A 14,655-nucleotide genomic window follows, 5' to 3' on the forward strand; every position below is an offset into this window, starting at 1 on the left:
TTAGTAAATATTCGAGTCGTATTTTGAGAGTACATAATAAATAAAATTCGCTGGAGTCTGAAGATTGAAGTGCTTTGACTTCGGATTGTTGAATCTTGGAAGACGGATGCCTACCGAACTACAAGCACAAGAGTAGGGGTGAAATTCTGTCTTTAGGACATTACATTTATGCAATCTCCAAGTTTGTCAGTTTTTTCTAACTTTCTCTCTAATTGTTTATATTAATGTCATAATTGATGTTGTGAATTTCTTTATGATTATTATTAATGGAATTCTTGTATTATTTTCATATTTTCTAATATTACTTCAACAATTATGTATACATGTATATGCATATATATAAAGGTTTTTAGAATTTGGGAGCCCCAAAAAATCGGGGGCCCTATGCGGTCACACACTTTGCACCCCTCAAGGCCAGCCCTGCCTTGTATCATTGACATAAAATGTTATTGTATTAGTATAACCGTACTAAATAAGTTGCTCTTGTATCATAGACGAGCAAAATTAGGGGTGCACATTTTATTGGGTATACCGACCAACGAACAAGCCAACTGATATAAATTGGGTCGAATTGGATTGGGTTGGGTTGGGTTGGGTTCTAAACATTAAAACTTGTTTTCGAGTAAAAACATGACTCACTGGAATCACTATAATTTTTAAACTTACTAGTATATTGAATAGAGATATTCACAAAATTTAGTAACTTTTAAATGCACTTGTATATTACTACTTGCTTTGACTAGTGAAATTTATTATTAACATACAATGATTCTAAACACTGAATTCACATGATTTGGGCCTAATTGACGTAATTGTTGATTATTTGTCATTCAAACTCATATTAGAGCATCTCCAATCATGCTAAAAAGACTATAAGGTTATTATAGAAGTTCTCTAAAAAAATACTCCAATCATACTCTCTAGTTTAGGGAATCATTTTTTATTGTTTAAGATTTAGGAGCTCCTAGGACAATTCAGAATTCCTATCTTTGGATAGCGAGTGTAATTGAAGATAAACTTTTTTTTCAAATCCTCTCTGAAATTTAGCTACAAGCTTATTTAGGAAGCTCTTTAGAGATGCTCTTATGCATAAGAAAGAAACCAATTAAGCTCAACCAGCGAAACACATCAAACCCAAAACCGCCAAACAATGGCTTGCCCATTTTATCATGTAGCAACGAGTTTGAAGAATTCCAATCCGAACCTATTGAGTTGGCGGATGGGTTGAAGTTCAACCCGACCAATCCAACTGTTAACCATCCCTTAGGAGAATTTCAAAAGATACAAACAGAAACAAAAAAAAGAAAAAAAGAAAAAGAAATGGTTTCCCTTACGAGAATCTCGTGACTCTTCATTGAAAAATGGAAAGGTGACAATCTCAGTAAAAACTTGAAACTTGAAAGTAAATCCAGCATGGGTTGTACTTTTTTTTAATGGGTTTTTGTTTTGGTCACGTTTTTGAAGTATTGGGTGGCCACGCAGTCTTGAAATGAAGGCCACTACTGATGAAACCGTGTGATGCTTGCTGGTGAATGCTCTGACTTTAAAACCTGATTTGGTAAATAAATTAGGAGAGAGAAAGAGAGAGTGTGTGCGAAGATGATAGAGCATAATTATACAGAAGAGACGGAGCTACATACACACCAACCAAGAGTGTATTGAATATTTTTCCCCTCACACCTAAAAACTAAAAAGAAAGGAAAAGACTGAAAATTTGCAATAAAACCAAGAGGGGAGAGAGAGAGAGAGAGAGAGAGTAAAATTAAAAGGGTTTTCTTTTCTGTGGCTTTGGATTCTTCTGGCAAATCGTGCCTGCCAGCTTTGCTTGGGCAAACGCCTACTTGAATAAAATATTTTACAAATCTGCTGTTTGGGAAAACAAAATCAATTCAATTCACCCCAAAAGGGGCATGCTTTGATTACCATTGTGTTTGAGAAGGAGGAGGCATTGAGTGTTGAGCGAGAGAGAGAGAGAGAGAGAGAGAGAGAGAGAGAGAGAGAGATGGTGGAGACTTGGAGGTGGGTTTTGCTGGTTTTCTGCATCTGCATTCTGGGGTGGAGTCCAAGCTCCATCAATGCTGCCACAGATCCAACAGATGGTCAGTTGCCTCACCCGACTCTTATTCTCTGTAATTTTCTGCTGTTTATTTGAATTAGTATCGGTTTATCTGGGCTCCCATGATTTAATTTTTGCTAAATCTGCATAAAAAGTTAGAAACTTTAGATTTTCTCGTTTGTGTTAAATACTAAACCCACTGAATGTATTTTGGATTTGACTTTCTTTAGTATTTCAGAAGTGGTTCTTGAACTGCTTATTGGGAGTCAGATTTGTGCCTATCTTGTTAATTTTCATTTTTTTTATTTAATTATATTTTTGGTGTGAAGATTTGTTTCTATAGACAAAATTAAAGGACCATCGGAGGAACTGTTACTTTGCCTTACTAATTAAAAAGCAATTCTGGGGTTTGATGTGATTGCTGTTTGCCATTCATGTAATTTGTGCTTCCGAAAAGAGAATAAATTGAGTCTTTTTCTTTATCAAAGTGATAATTAGATGTCGCTTTATGACCATCATTGCCACTTTGAGAGTTTTATAAGTGTTTAATTCCCACTTTGAGTGATGATGAAATTGCAATTGCTACTTTTCTGTCATTAACAATTCGCACTTTGCGTCTAGGAGAGGTAATTACGGAGTTGGAAGTACCAGCGGATTTCAAAAGGATGCGATTTAAAAAATTTGATTCGAAGTTACAGGATTTAAGTGTCAGTTTGGCTAACCTATTCAGTTGCATTCTTATTTCCCTTAGGTGCATCAATTTGTGAATGAGGAATTGAAGTATAGTTTTGATGTTTTGGAAATTTCATCATCTAAAACACATCAACTATATTTAAATACTATTTCATCATCGAACAAAACGCATATATAAAACGTTCAACGTGAGAGTAGTTCATCGACTTGATTGACTCAAACGAATGGTTATCTTGCTCCTCTAGATCTAGCTTGGTTTAGGAAATCTCTGAATGACACACCATCCCGAACTTCCGAGCATCTTTTAGACTAAATCAGTTGGTTTGCTTCCTTGTACCATTACTGTTTGCGAGTTTAATCTTGTCTTAATATCGGTTGTAGATGCTCTCCTTCAGACTTAGGAATATTTTACTTCTCTTCCTGTTTCATTGTTCTGCAAGAAAGTAGAGTGTTGAAACTACATAAAATTAATTTTCATGGTCCATATCTTGCTTTTCTTATATTGAATTTTCTTTTGGCATGTTAAATGCACAGTTAGTGCTCTGAAGGTCTTGTATGGTAGCTTAAATTCCCCACCTCAGCTAACCCAATGGAGTCAAAATGGCGATGATCCATGTGGCCAGTCGTGGAAAGGTGTTAAGTGCTCGGGCTCACGAGTAACAGAAATGTGATTCCCTGCTTCCGCATTCATTTGCCCAGATATTATCACATTTATGCAAATTTCTGATAGCTATGCTGTCATTACTTCTTTTTTATCAGTGATTTATCAGGTCTTCAACTTTCTGGGACGCTAGGGTATCAGCTTCAGAGTTTGACAGCACTAACCAACCTGTAAGATCAATGGTCACGTGTGTCAAGTTGATTGATCTATTTTATTTTACTGATTAGTTTGATCTCATGATTTGAGTATTTGACAAATTTTGCAGAGACATGAGCAATAATAATCTTGCAGGCAGTATACCTTATTCACTTCCTCCGAACATGACACGATTGTATGATTCATAACCACATTTATCTACTGTTCTGTTGTGTATTGTTCCACTTCTATAACATTAGCCATCTCTTCTATGCAGAAACCTTGGTCATAATAACTTCAATCAAGAGATCCCCTATTCCATCTCTATGCTAACGACTCTTAAATACCTGTAAGTAAATCTTAATAACTTTTGTCACAATACTCACAACTTATCGAAAATGTTTGAAATAAACCAGTTTCATTCTTTTGGGGACCGCAGGAACATAAGTCACAATCAGCTTCAGAACCAGTTGAATGACATTTTTGGAAAGCTTTCTTCTCTATCCATCTTGTGAGTTCTTCCATCTGTGTTGTACATAAGAAGTAGCTTGAAATGTTGTCCATTTTGGCACGAGTGCCTAGTTTGCAACTCAGCCACTCCCTTCTCAAAAAGAAGAAAAAAAGTATTGTTACTAGCAATAACATTGTACCATATTGCATAATCAGTCAATGACTCAATATGTACAATCTTCAGAAAGAATTATGCTTTCGTTCTGCTATGAAATTCTGCAAGTGTCAATCATCTCCTTTGAAAGTTGCTAAAGAATTTATGTTGGTTTTACTAAAGGATGAAATGACGATAATTCTTTTCTTCGTTTCAGGGATCTATCTTTCAATTCTCTGTCAGGCAACCTTCCTGAGAGTTTTAGCTCCCTCTCAAGTATGAAAACAATGTAAGTATTGAGAATTTCATTATTATGGTACGTTTTTCTAGTTTGTAGTCTTGACCCTTCCCTGGAATTTGTCTTCTTTCAGGTTCTTGCAGAATAACCAGTTAACAGGGACTATTGACGTCCTTGCCAATCTCCCCCTTGATAATCTGTGAGATATCCATACAACTTAGCGGGATGCTCATTAGCACTCCCCACTCTCCTGGCTTTCAGGCTTTCAACCCACTAAAGTACTTTTGTTTGTGTTTCTTAGGAATATTGAAAATAACCGTTTCACCGGCTGGATTCCAGAGCAGTTGAAAAACATTAATCTGGAGTAAGCATTCTATAATGAGCTACTGTTGTTTCCAATCTGGGGAGAATATGTTTACAATATGGTTCTAAGAAATCTCTTTACAGGAAGGATGGAAACACGTGGAACTCAGGTCCTGCACCCCCACCCCCACCTGGTACACCTCCAGCCAAGCACAACGGAAATCACAAGTCTGGCGGCGACAACTCATCATCAAATGGTGGGTCAGGTGGCAAGAAATCAGGAATAGGGGGTGGTGCCATAGCAGGAATAGTGATATCTCTTCTTGTAGTTACAGCGATTGTAGCATTCTTTCTCATAAAGAAAAGGTCAAAGAAGTCATCTTCAGATGTGGAAAAGTTTGAAAGTCGGCCCTTTGCTCCCCTTGCAAGTGAAGTGCAAGGTACCGACAATTTGTATACATTTTACATTCAGTTGAGCATTATCTGAAATTACCTTGTCATTTCCATTGGTTTACTTTTCATGCTATTCGGTTTGACTTCCCTAGACTGAATATGACTATATTTTCTGCAATATTCCTGCCAGTTTTTTGTGTGATACTGGTTTCTTTGTTTATCAGTTGTATTGAGTTTATTAGTTCATTTCACAAATCATTGAATTGAAATTAAAAGATCAAGATCTATAGCGTTATAAAATAAAAAGTATTCTAAATGGCGAGGAATTGCTCAAATTTGCAGTTTACTGAATAAATGTCTCTTGATGTCTGTAGATTTGGTTTATTCACTATTTTTTTTTTCTTTCTGTTTCTCAAATTTATTTTAGAAAATTATGTTCCTTGCCTGAGGCCAACTGATGCCATTTTGAAATTAGTTATGCAAATAGGATACATAAACATTTCAATTATGTTTGTTCAGATTCTAAAAGTTTTTTGTTGAACCAATGTTAACTGCTTTGTCTCCGGCACTCCAATGCAGAAATGAAGTCTGTACAAACCCCCGCCCCGTTGGACTTCAAGACCTTTGATACTCCTGCCACAATAAATCTTAGACCCCCACCAGTTGATCGCAATAAATCATTTGATGACGATGAATTCACTAAGAAACCCATTGTTGTCAAGAAAACCATCACAGCTCCTTTAAATGTGACCTCATATTCAATAGCAGACCTGCAGATGGCTACTGGCAGCTTTAGCATTGACAACCTTCTTGGTGAGGGGTCTTTTGGACGTGTTTATCGGGCTCAATTTGATGATGGGAAGGTATACTGTTTACCTAATAAATCTATATGCCATGCCATTGATGTTGGAAAGGTTAAATCTCTTTAAATCCAGTGACATGTCCCTTTTCATTGATGTCAAAGGATTAGTGCTTTTTCTTCTTCATATCCTGCCTGAAGATGACTGTCTTGCTTGTTTACTTTCATATTAATTCGATCATTTAATTGATTTTTCAGTTGAAATCTTCTGTTCTCTCTCTCTCTCTCTCTCTCTCTCTCTCTCTCTCTCTCTCTCATGCACGGGCGTATGGACACCCTTGCACACACACACACACACACACAGAGTGAATACTCTGGAGAACCAGTATGAAACCCTGCATGCATGTATGGTTGGTTAAGCATTTGTTAGTTTTTAATTTGTTATTGTTATATTTATTTATCAAATGTTTCAATTCCATTGTTCCAAAGACTGAAGACAGTATAATAATTTGTTACTTACTTTTAACAATGTTAATAGGTTCTTGCTGTGAAGAAATTAGATTCATCTGTCCTTCCTAGTGAGTTGTCCGAAGAATTCACCGAGATTGTTTCAAGTATCTCCCAGTTGCATCACCCAAATGTAACAGAGCTGGTGGGTTATTGTTCAGAGCATGGACAGCACCTGCTAGTCTATGAATTCCATAAAAATGGTTCGCTGCATGACTTCCTGCACCTATCAGATGAATACAACAAGCCATTGACATGGAACTCTCGTGTCAAGATTGCTTTGGGGACTGCACGTGCATTAGAGTAAGTTTCTTAGTGGACGTCCATCCTTTGGCTTACAAATTTGAGCTTGCAATCATTTTGATACCTCGACGACTGGACAAATGTGCCGCGGGTACTCACAATGCTTTCTTTTAGGTACTTGCATGAAGTTTGTTCACCATCTATTATTCACAAAAATATAAAGTCAACCAACATATTATTGGATGTGGAGCTCAACCCTCATCTTTCGGACGCTGGCCTTGCAAGCTCTATCCCCAATGCTGATCAGGTTAAATTTGGGATATCATACTTTGAACTTTTATATCTTTTTCATATCCATACAACATGAACTGATAACTCCATTATCTGAAATTGTGTCCTAGCTGAATAGCTGTATTTATACGTGGATGATTATAATTACCAGGATTTACGAAAACCCAGAACTCATATGCACCAGTCTCAGAATCAGACATACTGAGTTGGAATAGACTATCGTACTCAAATTTCTATTGTCTTATGATTGTAAACGATAGTAAGGTTCTATACGTTTTAACATTTACATAAATGGACCTAGAGAAATAAGGTAGGAGCAGACTTTAGAACGCTTACAAGGGTACTTCCTGTTCAGATCTCCTGTAATCGTGGAACACATTCCATGACCCAAGAGCATCTGTACTTGTTAAGAAGAAAAAATTCATGTGTGAAACCCCTTGGTTAAACGACCATTTCATGCCCCCAAAAGTGCTGAGACTTCATTGACTCAAGTGTTACCCATTTATGATTGTCGGAAAATTATACGACTGGCTGGGTGTTCTTGTTTAAGTGGTAGCAGAACGCGTGCATACTTGTTGCATCAGTCAAATTGATCATTATTTTTCTGGGAAATTGCTGATGGTTTAAGTTTCACATGTGCAGGCATTGGACCATAATGCAGGATCTGGGTACAGCGCACCAGAGGTTGCCATGTCTGGCCAATATACTCTAAAGAGTGACGTCTATGGTTTTGGAGTGGTTATGTTGGAGCTTCTTAGTGGGAGGAAAGCATTTGATAAGTAAATAATTACATAAATTAGTCTGACTATTATATTCATGTTATTACCATTTAAAAAGATTGGTGAAATTAATTGTTGTATGAAAATTCCTTGACAGCTCGAAGCCTAGGTCTGAACAATCTCTGGTTCGATGGGCAACACCCCAGCTCCATGATATCGACGCCCTTTCGAAAATGGTAGATCCAGAACTCAAGGGGCTCTATCCAGTTAAATCTCTGTCACGGTTTGCTGATGTGATAGCGCTCTGTGTCCAGGTAATAAACAAGAAATTTAAGTTCACACTAAACTGAACTACTCGTTAGGGGATGAAAGACGACTGTTACCTAGTTTCTAGTTGAAATATAGGATGTGGGGTTCATGTTTTGCAATTCCATAAGAGTGCACTGAGGTGAAAATCTGACCCTTGAGCTCCACATTTTGGTGCAGCCGGAGCCTGAGTTTCGACCTCCCATGTCAGAAGTCGTTCAGGCATTGGTTCGGTTAGTGCAGCGAGCCAACATGAGCAGGAGAACAGTTGGAAATGATCAAGGATCGTCCCATGGAGGTGGTAATGCCGATGCACAGGACGACCTGTCTTGAGTAAAGCTTGAGGTGACAATGCTGACACACACGGGGACACACCTCAAGAAAACCGCGTACATTTTGAGTACATTTGCCCTGGCTACACCACATGCTACCGAGCGGTAGTATACGCCTGTTAATATTTTTACGTAGTTGAGGTAGTTCTTTCGTTGCTGAATACTTTTCCAAATTGAACTGCGTGAATTTGGAGCTTGTTTCAAATGAGTTATTTAAATCACTTTATGTATACATTAAAAAGCAGTGCATGTACGGTGCAGCTATCAGTGATCGGTTTGCAGTGCAGAAACTATGGACCTCTTCACGCACTTGATTTCTCTTGTAGCTCTACAATATTTAAGTAAATAAATTAAAACTTAAATTCATTTTTTCTTTCGGTCACGTTTGGTGGCCACGAAATTCAAGGTACGTTGAAGGAATAAATAGACGTCAAGTTTTGCAATTTTGTTGAAGTTGAATGTAGAAGATAGATTGGTTGTAAAGATTGATTGGAAGGGAAAAATATATTTCTGGCTAATTCATCGAATTTCTTCAATTTGAACAAATTTAAAAGTTTTTTTCATTGCTTTAAACGTTGTTGAATGTAGGTTAATATGTTAATGTCGTTTATAATACATTGTCGAAGTGGTGGATTTGCCGGTGAATAGAGTTTTGCTTTTCAACCTATTGTGTTTCGGGTTCAAATTTTTCTTCCTTCCTATTAGTTTAGTTTATAGTAATAATTGCTTACAAATAAATAAAAGAACCATTCACATAATTTTCGAAGAAAAAGAGTAAGTCAAGTCAGCTCCTGCATTTTGTGCCAAATTCGGCGAAGCAAGTAAGAAAATGATGAACAGTTAATTGCTGTTGGTATTTGGTGAGTCCCTTCTCGTTCCCAACAAGTTGGGCATTTGCGAATGATCCTATTCTTCTGTTTCAAGTTCTGCATTTGCTCTAAACGATTGCAATTTCTGCTCAGGATTTGTGTCGATTCAGTCCCTTCTCCGAAAACTCGCTCTCTCCGTGTCGAAGGGGGTGCAGTTTGACACCCGAGGAGTGCCAGGCTTGCTCCCAGCACCTCACTTCTGAGAGCTCTTCAACTTCCACAACGTGCAATATCTATTATCTAAGATCCCTCACTAAAGGGGCAATACAGACTTCAAATTAAAAAGGGAAAATTATATTAAGATCCCTAACTCCGAACGCTAAACCCTAGACCCTTGTCCCGGCCATTGAAGCACGTGTTTTGCCCGGGGCATAAGGGACGCGGTGGCTTCACGCCATCCTCACCTTCCTCCGGCATACCATCAGCATTCTGCCGAGAGTTCCCAAACTCAACTGATGTAGCCCGCAAGGATTCTATTGCAGTTACCAAATATACCTCAAAAACAAACCAAACTGGGTCATTATAATTAGCATAAGCTGCTTCAACACAATAAATGTGAACATCCACCATCACCACTACTTGGAATAACTGCAAATGTAGTTGTCTAGCAATTGGAGTGGCAAGAAAAACAAGCGTATAAAGCAATCGGATCGTTTTTCCGATGGAGCAGATCCAAGTTCAGAACCACCAGCTTAGCGAACAATAAATTTTACGAGATTGGTTTACAACACAGGAAAGATACCAAGTTTAAACAACAGACGTGAAAGTCGCCAAGGTGACCCTAAAAAGGAACACCGCATATCCTCCTCCCTCCATTAGAGAATGCATCGCTTCTTGATGGGTTCTGGAAACACGATACACTATCTCCTCTGCTCAATTGTAAACCATGTATTTTGGTGTCGCACTGAACTTCTGATACCCCTTTATGACTTTGTTGACTGCGTCGAGGAAGTCCTTCTCTGTTGCCGTCTTCCTTCGAGCTCTTATGGCATACATCCCGGCTTCCGTGCACACACTCCTAATATCAGCTCCTGTGAAAGAGAGAACCATGTCACAAAATTGAAGTCCAGTAATACAAAGTCATGATAAGAGGCATGTAGCAGGTCAGATCACAAACAGGAGACCATAGGAGCACAATCAAACATAGCAATGAAGATGCAAATCACAACATTCTCACCTTAGGTTACCGTAATAAAGGTGAGGATGCAAATGATAGCAACATCAGATCAAACTAACAATAAGAATCAGGAGGACGACTAGGTAACAATGGCAATTTGCTTATCAGTGGTACAGAAAGCATCCTTACCCGTTGAATTTGGGCATAGACGAGCCAACAGTTCGAACCGAATGTCCCTTTCACAATTCATCGTTCTTGTATGGATCTTGAAGATCTGCGTCCTACTCTCCAAGTCAGGGAGGCCGAACTCGACCTTCCTATCCAACCGTCCTGGCCGCAGTAGCGCTGGGTCCAGTGTGTCAGGCCTGAAAAAAAGATCCAATAAAGCCCATGAGATGTTAATATAATAAAAAAGAAACCAAATATAGACCGCTTAAACTGCAAAACAAATACACGAACAAACCTGTTTGTCGCCATCAAGACTTTAATGTTCCCACGAGCATCAAAGCCATCCAACTGATTCACAATTTCCAGCATAGTCCGCTGAACTTCATTATCACCACCCACACCATCGTCAAACCTCGCTCCTCCAATCGCATCTACTTCATCAAAAAAGACAATACAGGCCTTCTTTGAGCGTGCCATCTAAAAACAAAACAGACATGGTTAGAAGATAGAGTAACACAAAAACAGTACTCCAAATAAGGCTTTCTAGCCAAAATGGTTCCTAAAATTTGTCTAACTCTTCATTTTGGTCCTTGAGATTTGAAATCAATAGAAGTGGTCCCTGATATTATCCACCATCAATCATTTTGGTGAAAAATTATGTTAAATAAGGATCATCGTGACAAAATTACCCTTAATATAATAAACAATAGGCTAAAACGATTTTGACAAAAATTGAGGGTATTTCTGTTGTTTTATCCTTATTTTATGGAAATTTTTCACAGAATGACCAAAATAATTGATTATGGACAAACTCAGGGACCAATTCTATCGATTTCAAATCTCAGGTACCACAATGAGGAGTTATGCAAATCTCAAGGACCATTTTGGCTAAAAAGTCCTCCAAATAATTCCAAGTTAAATCAATATGGGTAAACCATGCAATTATTTCTAACCTGGAACAGCTCTCTGACCATCCGAGCCCCCTCACCAACGTATTTTTGAACAAGCTCACTCCCAATCACACGAATGAAGCAAGCATCAGTTCTATTCGCAACAGCCCTGGCCAGAAGAGTTTTGCCAGTTCCTGGAGGACCATAACAGAGGACACCCTTAGGCGGATCGATCCCAAGCTTCACAAATTTCTCGGGGTGAAGCATAGGCAGCTCAACAACCTAAGACAGATGATCAAGTATATATGCACACTGTTAAGTTTATCCTAATACCAAAACAGTAGATATTCATACATACCATAGGAGACAAATGAACAGCGTAAAGAGAAATGGTTAAATCTATACGTACTTCTCGCATCTTTTCAATCTGCTCCTTACATCCACCCACATCATTATATGTCACATCTGGCTTCTCTTCCACGGTCATCATGGTCACACTTGGATCAATTTTTGGAGGCAAAGGAATCTGAATTTGATACTTGTTCCTATCAACCCTGCAGTGACAAACAAAAGGTTAACTAGAAAGACACTAAATTGTAAACACACACAAGCCTCCAACAATAATCACTAAAAACTTGCTAAAGACATGAGCACGTGATAAAACACAGCACTAATTGCAATCCTAAGAGACTTAACATATTCATCACTGCAAACCAATGTTTTAAAAGGCTCGCCTCAGGGCACGCCTAGGCGTCCTCTGAGGCTAGGCGTGGGGTTGCCACCTCTGTTTTGAGGGAGTGGGTGGAAGGCTTCGCCAGAGACGCCTAGGCGTGCCTCATGGGTGATTTTGGGTAGGGTTTTAACTGCCTCATACCTCTTCCTTGCACTATCGTCTCTTTGCCTTTTTTTTTCTGATTTTATATAATGGATGTGTGCTGTCTGCGTGCATTGTTATATGTGTGCTCATTGAACTTTTCATCCTCTATTATATATATAATATGTATATATATGTGTGTGTATATATTTATAATACATGTGTGTGCTCAGAATGATTATTGATTAATAATCTTTTTTTTTTAATATAATATATGTGTACGCTCAATGTATATATTAAAAAATTTAGGTCCCGTGAGGCCTTGGACGCCTCGCCCACTCCTCACGCTTTTAATACATTGCTGCAAACACAAATATGGAATACAACAGCGCAACATAATAAAACATGGTGCTGCAAAGAGCTGAGATGCAAGCATGCACAATTGTAAACACACAAATTTGATAATGTTCCTATCAAACTCTGCAGTGGCAAACTAATGGATAACCAGAAAGACACTACAATTGTAAACATACACAAGCCTCCAAAAATACTATAATCTTGCTAAAGACGTGAGCACGTGATTAAACACAGCACTAATTGCAATCCTAAGAGAACTAACATATCCATCACTGCAAACACAAATATGGAATGCTATAGCATAATACAATTAAACAAGGTGATAAGCAAATAGCTGATATGCAATTATGCAATGAAGGTCCAAATCTGCATCACTGTAATAAATTACTATCCCCATTTCTTAAAAACTTCACTACCGCAGAAAATTCTTTTAAGATGTTTTTTGGTGGTGCGTGGCTTACCAACTATTATCAAGCATAACATTACGTACTGCATCCTAAACGAGCAATGCTCATGGAAATAATCCAATAAGAGTTAACAAAAATGGAAATCTATCAGAGTTCAAAAAATAGGAGGGCCTACCCCACACGCATGCCTTCTTCTATATCCGTTGGGGAAACCTTGTCACCCAGACCCACAACAAACTGCAATGAAATTATCCAAAGCATTAAGAATGGAACAAGAAAATCAACAGATCAAAGATTGAAAAACGGAGCAAAAGTAAAAACAAATAGCTATGAAAAAAATTGATGAAAAAAGAGGCTAGACCTTTGCAATTTGTTTGACATTAATGACATATTTAGCATCCTCGGAATTGGGATTGATAATCTTCGTACATCTAGCCACCTGGTTTCAAGAAATCAATCAAAACCTATCACATTATAACACAAATCAATGAGTGTATAGTTGCGCGTGTAACCAAACCGAACCGAACCTGAAGAGGCTGTTCCTCCTGCATCATCTGCTTGTCCGAAACGAGATCATACTGACTGGGTGCAGCTAACCCAGTATCGGATTCCTTAATACCTGTAAAAGCAATCAAATTTAACCCAACCCATCCACAAAGCTAACAACCCACAACAACAAATTTCGAAATTGGGGTCACACATCGAGCAAAGAAGCTACATACCGCGCAAATCATTGACCTTTTTAGCCAGATCCTTTACTTCTTTCTCTGCTTGTTTAATATGCTTTGAATACGGTCCTAACCCCTGCATATTCCATTATATCCCCACAACCATTATTCACTAAATCAATAAAAAAAATTAGGGTTTTGGGTGAATCTGAAATCGGTGGTGGGATTTAGGGTTTGTGGAAAAAGAATTCAGTTGAAGAACTCACATAGGTCTTCATGATGACGATGTCATCCTCGTCGAGGGGTCTAGGGTTCTTCTCATCCTTGATGTCTTCTGGTTCTGGCGCCATCGGGGAGTTTAGACAGAGAAAGTAGAGAGAGGAGTAGAAGTTGGGATTTGGGACTGTGCTCTGGTAAAATACATATAGAGGCTGGTCTATGTATAAAGCCAGAATTTGTACATTGCTCTTCCGTCTTCATTTTTCTATTTCTTTTTTTTTTTTTTTAATTTATTTTGTTTTCCAGTACAGTTTTTTTGTTAAGTTATCATTTTTTACCTGTTTGTCTTTGTTTTTTGTAATATTTTGGATTTTGATTGTGAAGAAAATAAAAAGGCATTTTCGACCTTTTAGAAAACTTCATTTATTTAGGCTTATCATTTTATTTACTTAGGTATCAACCCTTTATATAAAAGAATCTTCATTTTTCGAAAAAATAACAATTAGGTATCGGGTTCACTCAACATCGAATTTCAAAGATATAAACAAAGCATTTTGTAAGTCTTGATTAAGTTATGATCTTTTACCGTCCATTCAACACTGTTACGATGAAAATGCCCCGTTTGGATCGCATACTCCACCATCTTCTCGAACTCTCTCTCGCAGCTCCTCCGTTGTTCCCCGTTTGGCTGGCTTTCAGAAACTAAAGCACCGCTGCCATTCTTCTTGCTCAAAAACAAGAGATCACAATTCCATATTTCTTTCCGCCAGCATTCGAGCTTTGCATGCACGAAATCCGTTTCGGAGTGCCCCATTCCTAAGTATTGTTTTAAACTCCCACAATACAATAACAACAACAAAGTCTTA

The 14,655-nt window shown here is 38.1% G+C and overlaps 2 protein-coding genes across 2 annotated transcripts; one reads left to right on the forward strand and one right to left on the reverse strand.

Moving 5' to 3' along the window:
- The first annotated feature begins 1,413 nt into the window (after positions 1-1,413).
- On the forward strand, positions 1,414-8,646 carry LOC137739155 (protein STRUBBELIG-RECEPTOR FAMILY 6). The gene is made up of 16 exons (XM_068478664.2): positions 1,414-2,099; positions 3,284-3,416; positions 3,509-3,580; positions 3,676-3,741; positions 3,823-3,894; positions 3,985-4,056; positions 4,367-4,438; positions 4,521-4,586; positions 4,689-4,751; positions 4,835-5,130; positions 5,663-5,946; positions 6,421-6,692; positions 6,807-6,939; positions 7,566-7,702; positions 7,800-7,956; positions 8,129-8,646. The coding sequence occupies exons 1-16, from the start codon at positions 2,003-2,005 to the stop codon at positions 8,279-8,281; spliced, it is 2,145 nt and encodes a 714-aa protein (XP_068334765.2). The 5' UTR covers positions 1,414-2,002; the 3' UTR covers positions 8,282-8,646.
- Positions 8,647-9,641: 995 nt separating this feature from the next.
- LOC137739345 (26S proteasome regulatory subunit 7) lies at positions 9,642-14,055 on the reverse strand. The gene is made up of 10 exons (XM_068478904.2): positions 13,837-14,055; positions 13,625-13,706; positions 13,430-13,521; positions 13,264-13,341; positions 13,078-13,139; positions 11,734-11,878; positions 11,388-11,606; positions 10,730-10,911; positions 10,456-10,631; positions 9,642-10,180 (listed from the first exon to the last, which is right to left on the reverse strand). The coding sequence occupies exons 1-10, from the start codon at positions 13,918-13,920 to the stop codon at positions 10,023-10,025; spliced, it is 1,278 nt and encodes a 425-aa protein (XP_068335005.1). The 5' UTR covers positions 13,921-14,055; the 3' UTR covers positions 9,642-10,022.
- Between the last annotated feature and the right edge of the window lie 600 nt (positions 14,056-14,655).

The sequence above is a fragment of the Pyrus communis genome, chromosome 9 (assembly GCF_041283825.1).
Source record: "Pyrus communis isolate YQ-2024b chromosome 9, ASM4128382v1, whole genome shotgun sequence".
Lineage (NCBI taxonomy): Eukaryota > Viridiplantae > Streptophyta > Magnoliopsida > Rosales > Rosaceae > Pyrus > Pyrus communis.